This window comes from Ovis aries, chromosome 2 (genome assembly GCF_016772045.2).
Source record: "Ovis aries strain OAR_USU_Benz2616 breed Rambouillet chromosome 2, ARS-UI_Ramb_v3.0, whole genome shotgun sequence".
In the NCBI taxonomy this organism is placed as follows: domain Eukaryota; kingdom Metazoa; phylum Chordata; class Mammalia; order Artiodactyla; family Bovidae; genus Ovis; species Ovis aries.
Window position 1 is genome coordinate 249,382,321 of NC_056055.1, and position 19,298 is coordinate 249,401,618.

The 19,298-nt window shown below is 45.2% G+C and overlaps 1 protein-coding gene across 1 annotated transcript in view; it reads left to right on the plus strand.

Moving 5' to 3' along the window:
• The window catches only part of SPATA21 (spermatogenesis associated 21), a 38,222-nt gene that overhangs the window by 13,763 nt on the left and 5,161 nt on the right, over positions 1–19,298 (plus strand). Inside the window, exons 9-11 of the mRNA XM_042242718.1 lie at positions 2,664–2,801; positions 5,876–5,947; positions 6,066–6,183. Of these exons, the coding sequence (XP_042098652.1) occupies positions 2,664–2,801; positions 5,876–5,947; positions 6,066–6,183 (328 nt within the window). The remainder of the gene's footprint in view (positions 1–2,663; positions 2,802–5,875; positions 5,948–6,065; positions 6,184–19,298) is intronic.

Consider the following 19,298-nt stretch of genomic DNA (forward strand, 5'->3'; position numbering starts at 1 on the left):
TGGTGTTCAGTCGCCAAGCCATGTCCAACTCTGCAACCCCATGGACTGCAGCACGCCAGGCTTCCCTGTACATCACTAATTCCTGGAGCTTGCTCAAACTCATGTCCATTGAGTCAGTGATGCAATCCAAATATCTCATCCTCTGTCGTCCCCTTCTCCTTCCGCCTTCAGTCTTTCCCAGCATCAGGGTCTTTTCTAATGAGTCAGCTCTTTGCATCAGGTGGCCAAAGTACTGGAGCTTCAGCTTCAGCATCAGTCCTTCCAGTGAATATTCAGGGGTGATTTCCTTTAGGATGGACTGGCTTGATCTTCTTGCAGTCCAACGGACTCTCAAGAGTTTTCTCCACCACCATAGTTGAAAGCCTCAATTCTTTGGTGCTCAGCCTTCTTTATGGTTCAGCTATCACATTCATACATGACTACTACAAAAACCATAGCTGTGACTATTACGGACCTTTATTGGCAAAATGACATTTCTGCTTTTTAATATGCTGTCTAGGTTTGTAATAGCTTTTCTTCCAAGGAGCAAGCGTCTTTCAATTTCATGGCTGCAGTCACCATCTGCAGTGATTTTAGAGCCCAGAAAAGAACATCTGCCACTGTTTCCACTTTTCTTCTATTTGCCATGAAGTGATGGGACCAGGTGCCACGATCTTAATTTTTTGAATGTTGAGTTTTAAGCCAGCTTTTTCACTCTCCTCTTTCACTCTCATCAAGAGCCTCTTTAGTTCCTCTTCAGTTTCTGCCATTAAAGTTGTATCATCTGCCTATCTGAGGTTGTTAATATTTCTCCCAGCAATCTTGATTCCAGCCCGTGATTCATCCAGCCCAGCATTTCGCGTGATGTACTCTGCCTACAAGTTTAATAAATAGGGTGACAATACACACCTTCACCTTGCACCAGGAATACCACCAATTCAGGGCACCCCTGCTGTGTGCCAAGCAGTATGCTGAGTCCTTCACAGCCAGGTTCTCGTATAACTCTCACAGCGGCCTTGACATACTCCTTTCCCAATTTTGAACCAGTCTATCGTTCCATGTTCAACACTATCTACCCACCTTATAGATAAGAAAATTGGGGGTCACAGAAGTGCCGTGACTTGCCCACTGAAACTATATTAGTTTGCTTGGGCTGACATGAGGAAGTACCATCAACTGGGAGGCTTAAAGTCTGTGTTCCCGTAGTTTTGGAGTCCAGAAGTCCCAGATGGGGTGTCAGTACGTTTGGCTCTTCCTCTCCTCTTTTCGGTCGGTTTCTCCCGGAGCCTGCCTCCTGGGTTGCAGCTGGCTGCCTTCTCCTGCGTCCTGCCTTTCTTCTGTGTGTGTGCAGCCCTGATGTCGCTTGTGTGCCCAGATTTCCTCTTCTCTTAAGGACACCCCTTAGGTTGGATTAAGGGACTCATTTAAACATAATCACCTTTTTAAAGGCATTATTTCCAAATACAGTCACATTCTAAGACAAGTGGGGGTGGGCAGTGCCGGTGTCAAGGCTTCAATATACGAGTGTAGGCAGCGAGCACGATGCAGCGTGTGTAACAGCGACCCTGAGTCTCAGCAATGGCGGAGCCAGTCTCATCAGCAGGCCTATTGATTCTAACCTGGACTGTGCTGTGAGCTGAGAAACCAGCGCCACCCTTGTTAGGACCAGGATGTAACTTTTCTATCAATTGATGCCATTCTGGGACTTGAGAGAGTCCTGCGACTGAGAAACATCCTTCTGGGTCCTCTGCTCTGATCCTGACAAATGAAGTTATCTTAGAGGCTGCACTTAGTTGCTCAGTCCTGTCTGACTCTTTGTGACTCCATGGACTGTAGCCTGCCTGGCTCCTCTGTCCATGGGGATCCTCTAAGCAAGGATCCTGGAGTGGGTTGCCATGCCCTCCTCCAGGGGATCTTCCCAACCCCGGGATCAAACCCAGGTTTCCCACGTGGCAGAGGATTCTTTACCAGCTGAGCCACCAGGGAAGCCCATCCTAGAAGTTATGTCCATCCAGACAAGTAACGCTAAGCTGTGTCCAACTCTCTGTGACCTCGTGGACTGCAGCCCGCCAGTCTTCCCTGTCCTTCACTATCTCCCAAGGTTTGCTCAGATTCGTGCCCATTGAGTTGGTGATGCCATCTAACCATCTCATCAGCCGCCACCCTCTTCTTTTGCCTTCAATGTTTCGCGCATCAGGGTCGTTTCCAATGAGTCGGCTCTTTGCATCAGGTGGCCCAAGTATCGGAGCTTCAGCTTAGATATGTAACTGCAGAGCCCCAAAGCCAAGGCACAGACTCAGAGTCAAAAAGACCTGTCTGGTGCTCTAACCTCTGAGCCTCAGTTTCCCCATCCATACAAGGAAATATGCATTCTACTCTTAAGAGTCTGTTGTAAGAATTACATGAGAAGCTGGCTGTGAAGAACTTAGCATAGTCCCTGGCACACAGCAGCAGTGCTGAGTGGGCGTGCTCCTGGTGCCGGTGAAGGCGGCCCGCTGCGCCGGTGGCCTGACCTTGTACTAGAGAGCGAGTTGCGTCTACGGACCCTGTTCCTCTGCGTTTCACTCGTCTCTTCACCCAGCCATGAGATAGAGGAGGCTCGCCAAGGGGTACGTGGAGCGGATGGGATGCATATTAGAGACAGGAAGTGACCACGCCCCTCCCCACTCCGCCGCCCACCCCAGCCTTCCGCAGCTACTTTGAGATCTTCAACGGTCACGGTGAGGTGGACGCGCAGAGCCTGCAGAACACCCTGCTGCTTGTGGGCATCTCCCTGACAACGGCCCAGGTGGAGGGTGCCCTGAGGAGCGCTGACATTGACGGTGAGTCCGGGGGCGGGGGGGCTTCATCCTGAGCCCTGGCGGGATCAGGCTCGCCCGCAGCGTGAGGCCTGTGCAGTCACGCCGGGCTCAGTGACAGGATCCTGAGTTTGGTTCACCGCTTTGCTGTTGCGGTCTAGAAATTCTTGATAATTTTTGAACGAGGGGCCCTGTTCTGCATTTCTTTTTTTTTTTTTTTTGGTTGCACTGGACCTTCATTGCAGCACTCAGACTTTCTCTAGTCGCAGAGCTTCTGGGCTTCTCTTGCTGTGGAGCGGTGGGCTTAGTCACCCTGCCACATGTGGGATCCTAGGTCCCTGACCAGGGATGGAACCTGAGGCTCCTGCATTAGAAGGCGGATTCGTAACCGCTGGACCACGAGGGAAGTGCTGCATTTTCATCTTGCTCCGGGCAAATGCAAATAATACAGCTGGTTCTGGCTCCCAAAGTAAGTGATTCCTGAGGACCTACGCAGTGCCAGGTTCTGGGGACCCAGAGATGACCAAGACCTAGTTCCTGACCCTAAGACGTAGGTTATCTCTGAGATCACTCCTCCCGGACATTATGTGTGCTCCATCGGACATTCCTCCGTGACCTGGCCACTCATTTTACCGGCTGTATGGCCTGCGACAGGTCACTGAAGTTCATCACGTCTGTTTCCCCGCCTGTAAAATGGGGCTCACAGCAGTTACCCGTCTCACTGAACTGCAGAAAAGATCGAATGAGGTAACCCAGGCAAAGCACGGAGCACTGCACGCGGCACGCAGACTGCACCCAGGAGACGCTGACCACTGGTCTCGTCCATCCTCTCAATGTTCTTTAGCTGCCTGTGGTGTGCCCATTCCTGTGCTGGGCACTGGCATAAAGGGATGTGTAAGACCTGTGAGATCTGCCCTCGAGATGTTCGCACAGTCATGACGCAGAAGGAAGAGTTGCCAAAGGCAGCAGTGCTCCCGGTGGCTTGGATAAGGGGTAAGGGAGGAAGGCTTCCTGGAGGAGGTGATGCCTGAGCCAAAATGGCGAAAGAGCAAGCAGGAGTTAGGCAGGACGAGAAGAAGGGCATTCCTGCTGGCAGAAATAACTTGCACACAGGGCACAGGGCACAGAATGAGGAGCGTTGTCCCTTCGTGGTTTGGTTGACTAGATGCAGGGAACACAGCAGAGCGGTGGGGCCTGGGCTCCGGACCCCTGAGTGTGGGTCTGCTTCCTCCATCACTGTCTGAGGGTGAGTCCTCACTCAAGCTAGGCTAGGCATTGGCCTCAGCTTGGTCCTTGGGTGATCCCAGGCCACGGCCTGCTTTGTCTGTGCCTCAGGCCTCATCTGTGACAAGGGGATTAGAGTATCAGCGCCTGCTGCTCCCCACACCCCCCACCCCAAGGAGGACTTTAAGGATTAGAGACCATTCATTAACTTGTCAAGCGGTTGAGAGGACTGGCATCTGGTCCCATAGCTCCATGGCAAATAGAAGAGGGAAAAGTGGAAGCAGTGACAGATTTTATTTTCTTGGGCTCCAAAATCACTGTGGACAGTGACTGCAGCCGTGAAATTAAAAGATGCTTGCTCCTTTAAAAGAAGGAAAGCTAGGACAAACCTAGGCCGCATATTAAAAAGCAGAGACATCACTTTGCCAACAAAGGTCCATCTAGTCAAAGCTATGGTTTTTCCAGTGGTCATGTACGGATGTCAGAGTTGGACTATAAAGAAGACTGAGTGCCAAAGAACTGACGCTTTCAAACTGTGGTGCTGGAAAAGACTCTTGAGAGTCCCTGGGACTACAGTGAGATCAAACTCGTCCATCCTAAAGGAAATCAACCCTGAATATTCATTGGAAGGACTGAAGCTGAAGCTCCAATACTTTGGCCACCTGATGTGAAGAGCTGGCTCATTGAGAAAGACCCCAATGCTGGGAAAGATTGAAGGGAGGAGAAGCGGACGACAGAGGATGGGATGGTTGGATGGCATCACTGACTCAATGGACCTAAATTTGAGTAAATTTCAGGATATAGTGAAGGACAAAGGAGACTCGTGTGCTGCAGTCCATGGGGTTGCAAAGAGCTGGACACAACTTAGCGACTGAACAATAATAACAAAGCTTAGAGAGCACTTCCCAAGCACCTCTTTGTTTTAAGCCCTGAGGACACAATACAGAATAAAACACCCAGTGCCTGTCTACCAGAGCTTCTGTGAAACCCCAGGTCTTATGAGTGTGAGGCTGAAGTACAAGTGTCTTATGAGAATGTTCAACTGGGACTCTGACCTACACTGGTCTGACTTCCCTCAGGAAGTGGTGGTCAAAGGAAGCATTAAGGGAAAGAGTTGGAGGGAATTCCCTGGTGGTCCAGTGGTGAGGGCTTGGCACTTTTACTTCTGGGGGCAGAGTTCAGTCTGTGGTTGCAGAACTAAGATCCTGCAAGCTGCATCGCATGGCCACAAGAAACAAAAATCAACGAAGAGTTAGCGTGTGGTGGAGAGAATTCTGAGATGAGAGCGCAGCACGTACAAAGGCCTGGAGTGGGGGAGGAGGGCCCCCGGTGGGAGCAGGGTAGTGCTGGGGGAGCTTGGTACCTGGTGAGGCTGCAGACAGCTGACAGGCAAGTCTAGCAGGACTCTGAAGGCCACAATGGGAACACTGTAGGTAAAGATGCGTGCTCATGCAAGACTAACAGGCTGTAATAAGAGTTGCTGGCATTTGTTGAGCATGTGTTTGTGAGCAGGGCCCTATTCTAAGCACATCGCCTCCATTTCTCTCCCTTGAGAAAGGCGTTATGGTCGTCTTCACCCTATTAGACGAGAAAACTAAGGCTTAGTGGGGCTAAGAGACTTCGGCAGTGTCACAGAGATAGTGAGTGACATGAACTCAGATTGCTGCTTCTAGAACCTTCTGGGAGCCTCCAACCCAGGAGATTTTAATTTTTTTCCTTCTACTTCCCTATGTGTCCCGCACTTTCTACATCGACTATGTGTTACTTTTATAATCAACTCCAACAAGTAAATGCTAATAGCCTTGCCTGGGTTGCAGGGTCCGAGCCTGCTCTGGAAGGCCCCTGCCCACTCTGTATTCTTCTGGCCCCCACAGGAGATGGTCACGTGAACTTCAAAGACTTCCTGACTGTGATGACAGACACCAGGCGCTTCTTCTGCTCCGTAGGTGAGCAGGGGAGAGCCCAGGGCACTCAGAGCTGGGGTGGGGGGGCAGGTGGCTAGTAGGGGGCTTGGGCATCCCGGGGTGTCACATGGTAACGGCAGCCACCATCCCATGTCTCCAGAACAGAATGCCCTGATGGACATGGCTCCTCCAAACCCCCACACTCTGTTCTTTGAGATCCTGTCCCTGCTGGTGGAGATGCTGGCCTTACCCGAAGGAGCTTTAGAAGAGATCACCAGGTGAGTAGGTCTGGTGGTTGTGGGTGGAGGATTGTAGGCACAGAAATAGCACCTAGCCTTTTGGCAGTGGAGGATTTTGGATAGTTAGGACTCTTAGTTGCAAGCAAAACACACATAAAACTGGCTTATGCAAAAGGGGAATGTATCGGCTCAAGTCACTGCTCAGGGCTTCAGGAATGGCTGGATCCAGGAGACCAGCTGATACCATTCAGGCTTTATCTCTCCTGCTCATCTCTGCATTGGCTTCAAGCTCAGCTAGGCTCTTCCCACAGTGAGAAGGATGGCAACTGGCGGCCCTTACTCATTACTCTCCTCCTTTTGCAACCTCAGCAGCAAGAGGAATACCTTCTTGCAGTACACATATAGCAATCCCAGAAAGAAAATGTGACAGAGCCTGTTTGGGCTGGACAACAAGACATGGAAGCCTCCCCACATTTCCAGAGTGGGCTGCTGGATGGTCTTTCTCATCTAAGAAACAGATGGCTCTGTACCAAAAAATGACATGAACATTTGATGGGTAGAAGCAAAGGGTCGCTCTTGCAGCACACAGAGGCTTGGCTGTTGTTGAGAAAATTGGATAATTTTTTCCTACCACAGACCAGGCCTTTTCTGCAGGGGACAGAAGAGGGGGGATGATTACATGTGTTTCAGCAACACCAACTTAGCAAACCTGAGACAAGAGATCTGTCTTCTTTCCAGCATCTCTAAATCACTAAACATATACAGCCTGAAGATGGCAAATGTATAATTTGAAAAGCAATAAAACAAATTCTCATGTATCCATTTCTTCAGTTTAAAAATAGGTAATTTCCAATCATCTTGAAGCCCCTGAGTGCCCTACCCTAACCATAGAGTACTTTCTCTCGTAACGAGAACCAACCCTTATTCATTTGCTTTTTGTTTTAAAATCTCACTGCTTATTTTTCCCCATGTCATTCATTGAAAATTTCAAATGTATGGCAAAGTTAAAAGAATTTTACAGTTAACAGTTAGATACCCACAGCCTAGATTCTACTGTTGCCATTTTGCCCTTCTTTTACCTATCCATCCCTTTGTTCTTCAATCTGTATTATTTTTATTTCATTTTATAGTAAATTATAGTCATTTCCCTCTAAATACGTCAGTATTTTGGGCTGGGGAAAAAGTTTGCTGGGTTTTTCGTAACATCTTACAGAAAAACTTGAACATACTTTTTGGCCAACCCAATATATATCATCAGCTAATGATCAATATTTGCATAGAGCTTCCCCACCCCTATCTTTTGAGATTCATATAATGTACATGTGGTGAAATGCACAGATCTTAAGTGTATCATTTAGTGAATCTCAACAAATTCCCACACCCCAGCAACCTGAGCCCCTGTCAAATTATACAAAATTTTACTCTCATTCCAGAAACTGCCCTCATGAGCTTTCCCAGCTGGTCCCTGAAACTACACTTCTTTTAATTTTTTTTCCATCACAGATTGGTTTTGTCTGTCTTACAACTTCATATAAATGGAAACATACAGAGTACAGTCTTTAGTGTCCAGCTCCCTTCACTCAGCATAATGCCTTTCCCCCCAAACTTTAACGTTTAAAAAGAATCTTCTTTATTTGTTTGGCTGCGTCAGCTCTTAGTTGCAGCAAGTGGGGTCTTTTGTTGCAGCGTGCCAGCTCCACAGTCGCAGCACAGCCTGACTGTGCGTCTGTGTGTGCTCAGTTGCTTCAGTCGTGTCCAACTCCCTGTGACCGTATGGACTGTAGCTGCCTGCTCCTCTGCCCCTGGGATTCTCCAGGCAAGAATACTGGAGTGGGGTGCCATGCCCTCCTCCAGGAGATTTCCCAACCCCGAGATCAAACCCATGTCTCCTGTACTGCAGGTGGATTCTTTATACCCACTGAGCAACCTGGGAAGCCCATGACTATATCACGATATAACCTATTTGATCAGCAAATGGACATTAGGTCTATGTTCAGTTTCCAGCCATGGTAGAAATAGTGTGACTGTTTTGTATCTGTCTCCTGGGACACCTGAGCAAGAGTGTCTTCAGAGCTGTAGTTCTGAAACTTTTTGATCTAGGAAATCTGCTATTATTTTTTATATTTGAATTTAAGACTGAGAGATCTAAAAAATAAATATCTATTCAACAAAGATAAGCTATGTGATATTCTAGAGAAGACAGGGATCAAGACCATCCCTAAGAAAAAGAAATGCAAAAAGGGAAACTGGCTGTTTGAGGAGTCCTTACAAATAGCTGTGAAAACAAGAGAAGTGAAAAGGAAAGGAGAAAGGGAAAGATATATCCATTTGAATGCAGAATTCCAAAGAATAGCAAGGAGAGATAAGAAAGCCTTCCCCAGTGATCAATGCAAAGAAATAGAGGAAAACAATAGAATGCGAAAGACTAGAGATCTCTTCAAGAAAATTAGAGATACCAAGGGAACATTTCATGCAAAGATGGGCACAATAAAGGGCAGAAATGGTATGGACCTAACAGAAGCAGAAGATATTAAGAAGAGGTGGCAAGAATACACAGAAGAACTATACAAAAAAGATCTTCATGACCCAGATAACCACAATGGTGTGATCACTCACCTACAGCCAGACATTCTGGAATGTGAAGTCAAGTGGGCCTTAGGAAGCATCACTATGAACAAAGCTAGTGGAGGTGATGGAGTTCCAGTTGAGCTATTTCAGTCCTAAAAGATGATGCTATGAAAGTGCTGCACTCAATATGTCACGCAAATTTGGAAAACTCAGCAGTGGCCACAGGACTGGAAAAGGTCAGTTTTCATTCCAATCCCAAAGGAAGGCAATGCCAAAGAATGCTCAAACTACCGCACAGTTGTACTCATCTCACATGCTAGTAAAGTAATGCTCACAATTCTCCAAGCCAGGCTTTAGCAATACGTGACCCGTGAACTTCCAGATGTTCAAGCTGGTTTTAGAAACGGCAGACGAACAAGAGATCAAATTGTCAACATCTGCTGGATCATTGAAAAAGCAAGAGAGTTCCAGAAAAACATCTATTTCTGCTTTGTTGACTATGCCAAAGCCCTTGACTGTGAGGAATATAATAAACTGTGGAAAATTCTTAAAGAGATGGGACTACCAGACCACCTGACCTGCCTCTTGAGAAACCTGTATGCAGGTCAGAAAGCAACAGTTAGAACTGGACATGGAACAACAGACTGGTTCCAAATAGGACAAGGAGTACATCAAGGCTGTATATTGTCACCTGCTTATTTAACTTATATGCAGAGTACATCATGAGAAGTGCCGGACTGGATGAAGCACAAGCTGGAATCAAGATTGCTGGGAGAAATATCAATAACCTCAGATATGCAGATGACACCACCCTTATGGCAGAAAGTGAAGAACTAAAAGGCCTCTTGATGAAAGAAGAGAGTGAAAAAGTTGGCTTAAAACTCAACATTCAGAAAACTAAGATCATGGCATCTGGTCCCATCACTTCATGGCAAATAGATGGAGAAACAGTGGCTGACTTTATTTTGGGGGGCTGCAAAATCACTGCAGATGGTGATTGCAGCCATGAAATTAAAAGACGCTTACTCCTTGGAAGAAAAGTTATGACCAACCTAGACAGCATATTAAAAAGCAGAGACATTACTTTGTCAACAAAGGTCCGTCTAGTCAAGGCTATGGTTTTTCCAGTGGTCATGTATGGATGTCAAAGTTGGACTGTGAAGAAAGCTGAGCACCGAAGAATTGATGCTTTTGAACTGTGGTGTTGCAGAAGTCTCTTAGTCCCTTGGACTGCAAGGAGATCCAACCAGTCCATCCTAAAGGAGATTAGTCCTGGGTGTTCATTGGAAGGACTGATGTTGATGCTGAAACTGCAATACTTTGGCCACCTGATGTGAAGAGCTGATTCATTGGAAAAGACCCTGATGCTGGGAAAGATTGAGGGCAGAAGGAGAAGGGGATGACAGAGGATGAGATGGTTGGATGCCATCACTGACACAATGGACATGAGTTTGAGTGAACTCCAGGAGTTGATGATGGACAGGGAGGCCTGGCCTGCTGCGGTTCATGGGGTCGCAAAGAGTCAGACACGACTGAGCGACTGAACTGAACTGAACTGAACCCCATTACATGTTAATCAAAAACATTTTAAATAAAAAATAACAGTACTTTCCAAAACAAACAAAAAAGTTAATGAGAAGAATGTCATTGCTTTACAGTATCGAGAATCTCTTCAGCATCTGGAATAAAAGAAGTTGGCTGGATTTTCTTACCTGCTTCTGCATTCAATCTGTTGCAATCTGTTTTTTCAGTTGAAGAATATGAAGAAATAAGTCATCACACAAATATGTAATTGGAAAAAGCATTTAATAGTTCTTTCATTTAATAGCCACATATCATGGATTTTTTAACTTTTTGGAGCAAGCATTTAATGAGGAACATTTCTTTGAAAACAAAAGAGAAACAGAGGTTAATGGGAACAAATTGTGAACTCAATTTTTGAGTCCAGAGGGCAGTTAGTTTCGAGGATTCTTGAGTGAGGGACTTCCCTGGCAGTCCAGTGGCTGAGACTCTGTACTCCACTGCAGCGGGCACGAGTTCAATCCCTGATTGTGGGAACTGGGATCCTGTGAGCCCTGAGGCTCAGCCAAAAAGAAAAGGAGGCTCTCTGGGGGCTCTTAGGAATTTTCTGGCTTGCAGTTCAAATGTCTTTGGTGATGGCACTGGGTGTTCCGGTGAACTAACAGCAGCAGGCATTCAGGTTTTTATACATAATCTGTTGTGAGTTTTTCCTTTTGAAGTTTAAGTTGCTTTATCTTGCAGGGCACTGGGGGAAAGGGCAGTCCTAGTTTTTAGTGATGCCAGCTCAGGAAGGTGGGAGGAAGACAAGCTTACAGACACGATATGCCAAGTGGCAGGAGGCAGTTTATACAGAGGACAAAAGGCTCAAAGTGAGTGAACTGTCCTGCGACCGACAAGGGTGTGACAGCTTTTGTTGAAACATAGAATGTTTCTCTCCACAATAATGCCAATTTTTTCAAAGAAAATCAAAGTATGACCAATTTGTTTGGGAAAATAAGTCTAGTCTCATTAAGCATGGCTAAATTATTTTAAAATTGATTTATTGTTTTGTTATTTAAGTATAGTTGATTTATAATGTTGTGTTAGTTTCAGCAAAATGGTTCATACATATATATTTTATAATTTATATTATATATAATTATTGGGACTATATATCATCATATATAATACATATATATTAGGTGCTGGGATTGGGTTCTTTTACTGTGGAAGCCCAGGTTCAATCCATGGTCAGCAAAACATCCTGTATGCTGCACAGCACAGCCAAAATACAAAAGTATATATATATATATATATATATATATATATATATATATATTTAAAAAGAAATCACAGAAGCAAAGAACATTCAGTTCAGTTTAGTTGCTCAGTCGTGTCCAACTCTGCCACCCCAGGACTGCAGCACTCCAGGCTTCCCTGTCCATCACGAACTCCTGGAGCTCACTCAATTTCATGTCCATCGAGTCCGAAATGCCATCCAAACATCTTATCTTCTGTCCTCCCGCCTTCAGTCTTTCCAAGCATCAGGGTCTTTTCTAGTGAGTCAGTTCTTCGCATCAGGTGGCCAAAGTATTGCAGTTTCAGCTTCAGCATCAGTCCTTCTAATGAATATTCAGGGTTGATTTACTTTAGGATTGACTGGTTGTATCTCCTTGCAGTCCAAGGGACTCTCAAGAGTCTTCTCCAACACCACAGTTCAAAAGCATCACTTCTTCGGTGCTCAGCCTTCTTTATAGTCCAACTCTCACATCCATACAAGACTGTTGGAAAAACCATAGCTTTGACTAGATGGACCTTTGTTGGCAAAGTGATGTCTCTGCTTTTTAATATGCTGTCTAGGTTGGTCATAGCTTTTCTTCCAAGGAGCAAACGTCTTAATTTCATGGCTGTGGTCACCATCTGCAGTGATTTTGGAGCCGAAGAAAATAAAATCTCACTGTTTCCACTGTTTCCCCGTCTGTTTGCCATGAAGTGATAGGATCAGATGCCACGATCTTAGTTTTCTGAATATTGAGTTTTAAGCCAACTTTTTCACTCTCCTCTTTCACTTTTATCACGAGGCTCTTTAGTTCTTCACTTTCTGCCATAAGAGTGGTGTTAATCTGCATATCTGAGGTTATTGATATTTCTCCCAGCAATCTTGATTCCAGCTTGTGCTTCATCCAGCCCAGTGTTTCTCATGATGTACTCTACATATAAGTTAAATAAGCAGGGTGACAATATATAGCCTTGACACACTCCTTTCCTGATTTGGAACCAGTCTGTTGTTCCATGTCCAGTTCTAACTGTTGGTTCTTAACATGCATAGATTTCTCAGGAGGCAGGTGAGGTGGTCTGGTAGTCCCATGTCTTTAAGAATTTTGCACAGTTCGTTGTGATCCATAGTCAAAGGCTTTGGCACAGTCTATAAAGCAGAAGCAGATGTTTTTCTGGAACTATTTTGCTTTTTCGATGATCCCGTGGATGTTGACAATTTGATCTCTGGTTCGTCTGCCTTTTCTAAAATCAGCTTGAACATCTGGAAGTTCACAGTTCATATACTGTTAAAGCCTGGCCTGGAGAATTTTGAGCATTACTTTGCTACTGTGTGAGATGAGTGCAATTGTGCGGTAGTTTGAACATTCTTTGGCATTGCCTTTCTTTGGGATTGGAAGGAAAACTGACTTTTCCAGTCCTGTGGCCACTGCTGAGTTTTCCAAATTTGCTGGCATATTGAGTGTAGCACTTCACAGCATCATCTTTTAGGATTTGAAATAGCTCAACTGGAATTCCATCACCTCCACTAACTAGCTTTGTTCATAGTGATGCTTCCTAAGGCCCACTTGACTTCGCATTCCATGATGTCTGGCTCTAGGTGAGTGATCACACCATTGTGGTTATCTGGGTCATGAAGATCTTTGTTGTACAGTTCTTCTGTGTATTCTTGCCACCTCTTAATATCTTCTGCTTCTGTTAGGTCCATACCATTTCTGTCCTTTATTGAGCCCATCTTTGCATGAAATGTTCCCTTGGTATCTCTAATTTTCTTGAAGAGATCTCTAGTCTTTCCCATTCTATTGTTTTCCTCTATTTCTTTGCATGGATCGCTGAGGAAGGCTTTCTTATGGTTCCTTGGTGTGATTCGGAACTCTGCGTTCAGACGGGTATTTCCTTTTCTCCTTTGTCTTTAGCTTCTCTTCTTTTTTCAGCTCTTTGTAAGGCCTGATCAGACAACCATTTTGCCTCTTTGCATTTCTTTTTCTTGGGAATCGTCTTGTTCAATACCTCCTGTACAGTGTTACGAACCTCTGTCCATAGCTCTTCAGGCACTCCGTCAGCTCTAACCCCTGGAATCTATTTGTCACTTACACTGTATGACTGTAAGGGATTGATTTGGGTCTCCCCTGCATGGTCTAGTGGCAAACGCTCTATGGCGAGGAGCATAGGAACTGCAGCGTGTCGCTCTCTTCTGTTTTTCTTTAGACTTACTGTCATGGCTGACATACATCGAGCAATGCACTTTAATTATACATTTTGTTCTTGGATTGAGTTCATACCATTATAATGGTAAACCTCTGGTAGAGATAACGTGCTTGTTTGACTAGTCTCAGCTTTATAGAGGTTTTTTTTTTTTTTCTTTCCTTAAGCTAATTAAATACAGCTCTCTTACAAGCTAATTTTTAGCAATACCGTCTGGAGTAGAAAAACATTACATGCATATTATATATATATGTATATATACATGGGGTCGCAAAGAGTCAGACATGCCTGAGTGACCGAACGACGAGGATATATACATATGCATATGTGAACATACAGACAGGTGCCAAGACAGGTCTTAAGGCTTTCATTTAAAGCCTTAGCTATGAGGTAGGTACAGTAATATGAAGTTTACTAGTCTATAAAAAAAATAGTTGGATCCAAATTATATTTCTGGCAGATGGAACAAGTTAACGTCAGTTGCCCAGAAGGCTAAAGCTTGTTACTAATTTTTGCGGAGAAGTGCTTTAAGACTTTTGGTTCCACATGCCCCTCCTAAGTTTTGTTCTCTTTCCAATGTCCTGATCTTTCACAGTGTCTGAAAGTGCCTTGAGACAGTAAGGAGGTTTTGGGACTGGTAAGACTGGCTTGGAATTACTCCTAGAGGCACATTGGTGTTTTTTTAAAGAGTTACTTTACAAGACAAGGACAGTTTTTTTTAATTCTCAAAGAATTGGGTTGCCGCTTGCATGATATCAAGAAGGGTGACCTACCCATCCAGCACATTATCTTGGATTTGTTTCTTCGTATCAAGGAGGAGACTTTTCCTGCCAGTCTCCAGATGGAAACTGCAGGCTCCTCTGTGTTCTAGACTGAGAGCTGTGTGGCTTTGGAATGTTTTAATAAATCATTCCACAAAGGCTTCAGAATTTTTTTTCCCCTCTGAGTACAATAGTTTTATTTTAGCTTAGGAAACAGTCTCTGAATATCAGGCCAACTTCTAACCATATAATCCCTTTAAAAAAATCACTTCAACATCTTATCAGGTTTCAGCTGGTACAAACAGTAAATTGTACTGGCAGTACCAAACTTTTTTGTATTTTTCTTGTAAAACCAAAGGCATACCTGTTTCAAGTGACTCAAAACCAAAACTAATGAGCTTTTTATGACTTAACCACAAATGCAAGAGGCATCTTCAAAGAGGGTGCAAAACATACAGCCCTCCCAAGATCCAGAGTCACCTCCAAGACAGCTAAAAGAAAGCTGAAATAACCTCCTCTTCTCGTGAACTGTCGATGGTCCCTAGGATACTGGCCATAAACGGAGTGTGACCCACATTCTGTGAGGACATCTGCGTATTCTCAGGGCTGCCAGGCTGACAACTGGCCACCTACAGACACAGACCGGCCCGACAACCTGCATGCCCGGGCATGCAGACGGCCAAGAACTCAGGACAGAAAATGAGAAAAAAGGGAAAGCAATAGCTGTCCCTGGGAGTGTCACTCAGTCGTGACTGACTCTGGTGATCCTATGGACTAATTCCCACTCGACTCCTCTGTCCATGGAATTTCCCAGGGAAGAATACTGACGTGGGTTGTCATCTCCTTCTCCAGGAGCTCTTCCCAACCTAGGGATGGAACCCATGTCTCCTGCACTGCTGGCAGATTCTTTACTGTCTAAGCCACCAGAGAAGGCCATGCCTGGGACGGAAAGGATCAGTGACCGGGGGGACCCAAAACCAAACTCGCAAGAGTCTCATGCCAAATAACTAATTCTTAAATTTTTTCCCCTGCTGATCTGAATTTGGAAAGGAAGGAACAAGAGGGAATTATTACCTTCCTCTCTTGGCCAGCCTTCCCTGGTGGCTCAGTTGGTAAAGAGTCCCCCAGCAAGGAGGACCTCCCCCAAGAGGCCACCTGCAATTGCTGACCCCAGGGTCTGATCCCTGGGTCAGGAAGAAGGAAATGGCAACATGCTCCAGTATTGCCTGGGAAATCCCATGGATAGAGGAGCCTGGCAGGCTGTAGACCACGGGGTCGCAAGAGTTGGACACAACTTAGCGTCTAAGGCAAGCACTTGACTGGGCACTACAGACAGAGACCCAGGAGGCTGATGCGGTAGGAAATGCTAACATCGGCTGGTTTAGTCAGGACCCAGGATCTCTCAGGGGCAGCCCTCCTTTCCCCCCGCCCCGGAGGAGGGTGTCCCAGACAGTGCTAACTCATCCTTGTTATAAACATATGGGAGCTGAAGTTTTCCCCTGTCCTGTTAGGATTTTCAGCTGGGACTGACATAAGACAGGAGAAAAGCATAAAATGTATTTACATGTACAAAAGAAGAAAAACGCTCACAAGAAAAATGGGGACTCGAAGAAGCGACTAGGCCTAAGTGCCTATATACTAGCTTGAACAAAGAGTAGTCACTGTAGAAAAGTAACTAAGTGACGTGGTGGCGATGGTCTAGTCGCTAAGCCGTGTCCAACTCTTGCGACCTGATGGATGTAGCCCACTAGGCTCCTGTGTGCACCGGACCTCATACGGGCAGGCTGAAGGAAAACACCGCTTAACCAGACACAGTTCTCTTGGCCTCTGCGCCTCATCTCTTGTGATAAGAATGCTTCTTCCTCCTACCATAGAGAAGGTACCTCTCACATGGCACTTTTATCTCCTGCTTTTAGAAAGAAAAAGGAAGGTCAGTGTACCCCTTTTGCATCTACAGTTTATCGAGTGCCTTTAATTCAAAAGAAGCAGTATGGGAGTTCCCTGGGGGTCCAGTAGTTAGGACTTGGTGTTTTCACTGTAGTGGCCTGGGTTCGATCCCTTGTTAGGGAACTAAGATCCTTCAAGCCTTGTGACAGAGCCAACAAAAAACACCCACAAAACCAAAATAACCAATATCCCCAAGTGGCATATTGTGGGGGTGGCAGGTTCTGAACTTCAAAAGTAAAAACAAATGACCAGTGTAGCCCACAACTCAACGGCACACATGCTTTTCCTCAAGACAATCATAGTATGCAGCAGCAGGGCTTCTAAAGACGCTTACAGGCACCTCCCTGCTGGTCCAGTGGCTAAGATGCCTTGTTTCCAATGCAAGCGGCCTGGGTTCGATCCCTGGTCGAGCCACATGCTGCAAGTAAGACCTATTGCCCGAATAAATAAATATTTTTTAAAAAAGAATATTTATTAAAAAAAAAAGAATATTTATAGAGGGACTTCCTGGTGGTCCAGTGACTGAAACGCCACACTCCTAACGCAGGAGCCCAGGTTCGACCCCTGGTTGGGGAATTAGATCCCGCATGCAGAAACTAAGAGTCTGCGCGCTGCATTTGTCGCAACTGAAAAGATCCCAAATGCTGCAACTAAGCATCCTGCCTGCGTGTGTGCTGTTACTTCAGTCATCTCTGACTGTGTGGCCCGATGCACGGTAGCCCGCCAGGCTCCTCTGTCCATGCGGTTCTCCAGGAACTCTGGAGTGGGTTGCCATGCCCTCCTCCAGGGGGTCTTCTAGACCCAGGGATCAAACCCACGTCTCTTATGTCTCCTGCAGTGGCAGGCGGGTTCTTCACCACTGGTGTGCTGCAACTAAGACCACCAGTGCAGCCAAGAAAAAAGAATATTTATGGAATAATAAAGCGTTAAGTACTCAAGAGTCAAGGTGTAATACAATTAATACTTTTCATTTTCACCAAGGGTTTCTCTTTTTTTACTCAGTGTATTTTAAATCAGAAATCATTTTTATTTCTTTTTAAAAAATTATTTATTGATTTGGCTATGCCAGATTTTAGTTGCACCGTGCAGAATTTTCTGGTTACAGCATGTGAGCTCTGGCCTGGCACCGAAGAATACAGTGACTCTGAGAGGAGTTTGGTGCCGTTTCCTTGATTTATGCTAAGGTGGCTTTACCCCCCGTTGTTTTGTAGCGCCAGTGCACATGTCAACACAAAACACCAAATATCAAGAGAGTGAGAAGACAGGACACAGACTGAGAGAAGATATTTTCAAAACATATCTAATAAAAAGTTATCCAAAATTTACAAAGCAGTTTTTAAATGAAATAACAGGGAATCAAAAAACTTGGTTACGAAATAGGCAAAAGATTTGAACAGACACCTCACCAAAGAAGATGCATGGAAGATCAACAAGCGTATGAAACGGTGTTCGACATCATGTGTCATTAGGGAATTCCAAATTAAAACGAGATGCTCCTGTACACCTGTGAGAACGGTGGAAGTCCCAGGCACTGACAGTCTTCACGTGCGGGCAAGGATGTGGCGTCAAAGGAAGCCTTGTTTCATTTCCGGTGGGAATGCAGAATGGTACTGCCACTTTGGAAGACAGTTTGGTGGTTTCTTACAAAACTGAACAAACTCTTACATGATCCAGCAATCGTGCCCCTTGGTATTCACAATAAATTGAAAATTCAGTCCACACACAAACTCGCACACAGATGTGTATAGCAGTTGTATTCATAATTGCCAAAACTTGGAGGCAACCGAGGTGTCCTTCAGTAGGTGAATGGATGAATTAGCTGTGCTGCATCTATGCAGTAGAATTTGTTGTTTTTCATTCACTAAGTTAAGAGGAGAGTGAAAACACTGGCTTAAAACTCAGCATTCAAAAAACTAAGATCATGGCAATCCGGTCCCATCACTTCATGGCAAATAGATGGGGAAACAATGGAAACAGTGACAGACTTTATTTTCTTGGGCTCCAAAATCACTGCAGATGGTGACTGCAGCCATGATATTAAAAGATGCTTGCTCCTTGGAAGAAAAGCTATGACCAACCTAGATAGCATATTGAAAAGCAGAGACATCACTTTGCCAACAGAGGTCTGTCTAGTCAAAGCTATTGTTTTTCCAGTAGTCTTGTATGGATGTGAGAGTTGGTCTATAAAGAAAGCTGAGCACCAAAGAATTAATGCTCTTGAACTGTGATGTTGGAGAAGACTCTTGAGAGTCTCTTGGACTGCAAGGGGATCCAACCAGTCAATTGTAAAGGAAATCAGTCCTGAGTGTTCATTGGAAGGACTGATGCTGAAGCTGAAACTGCAATACTTCGGCCACCTGATGCAAAGAACTGACTCATTAGAAAAGACCCTGATGCTGGGAAAGATTGAAGGCAGGAGGAGAGGTGGGCAACAGAGCATGAGATGGCTGGATGGCATCAGTGACTCGATGCACATGAATTTGAGCAAGCTCCGGGAGTTGGTGACAGACAGGGAAGCCTGGCAGTCCATGGGGTCGCAGAGTCGGACACGACTGAGCGACTGAACTGAAGTGAAAAAAACCGATCTGAGAAAGCTATATACTTTATAATTCCAACTACATGACATTCTGGAAAAGACAAAACAATAACAGTAAAAAGATGAGTGCTGACGGGTGAGGGGAGATGGGCGAGGTGGAGCACAGACTCTTTAGAGCAATCTCTTTCTGCTCTGTAAATCAGTTCACTTGTATCATTCTTTTCTAGATCCCACATGTAAGTGATTACCATATGGTATCTGTCTTTCTCTGACTATACCTCACTGTGATAATCTCTAGGTTCATCAATGTTGCTGCAAAAGGCGTTATTTCATTCTTTTATGATTAATGCTCCACTTTATAT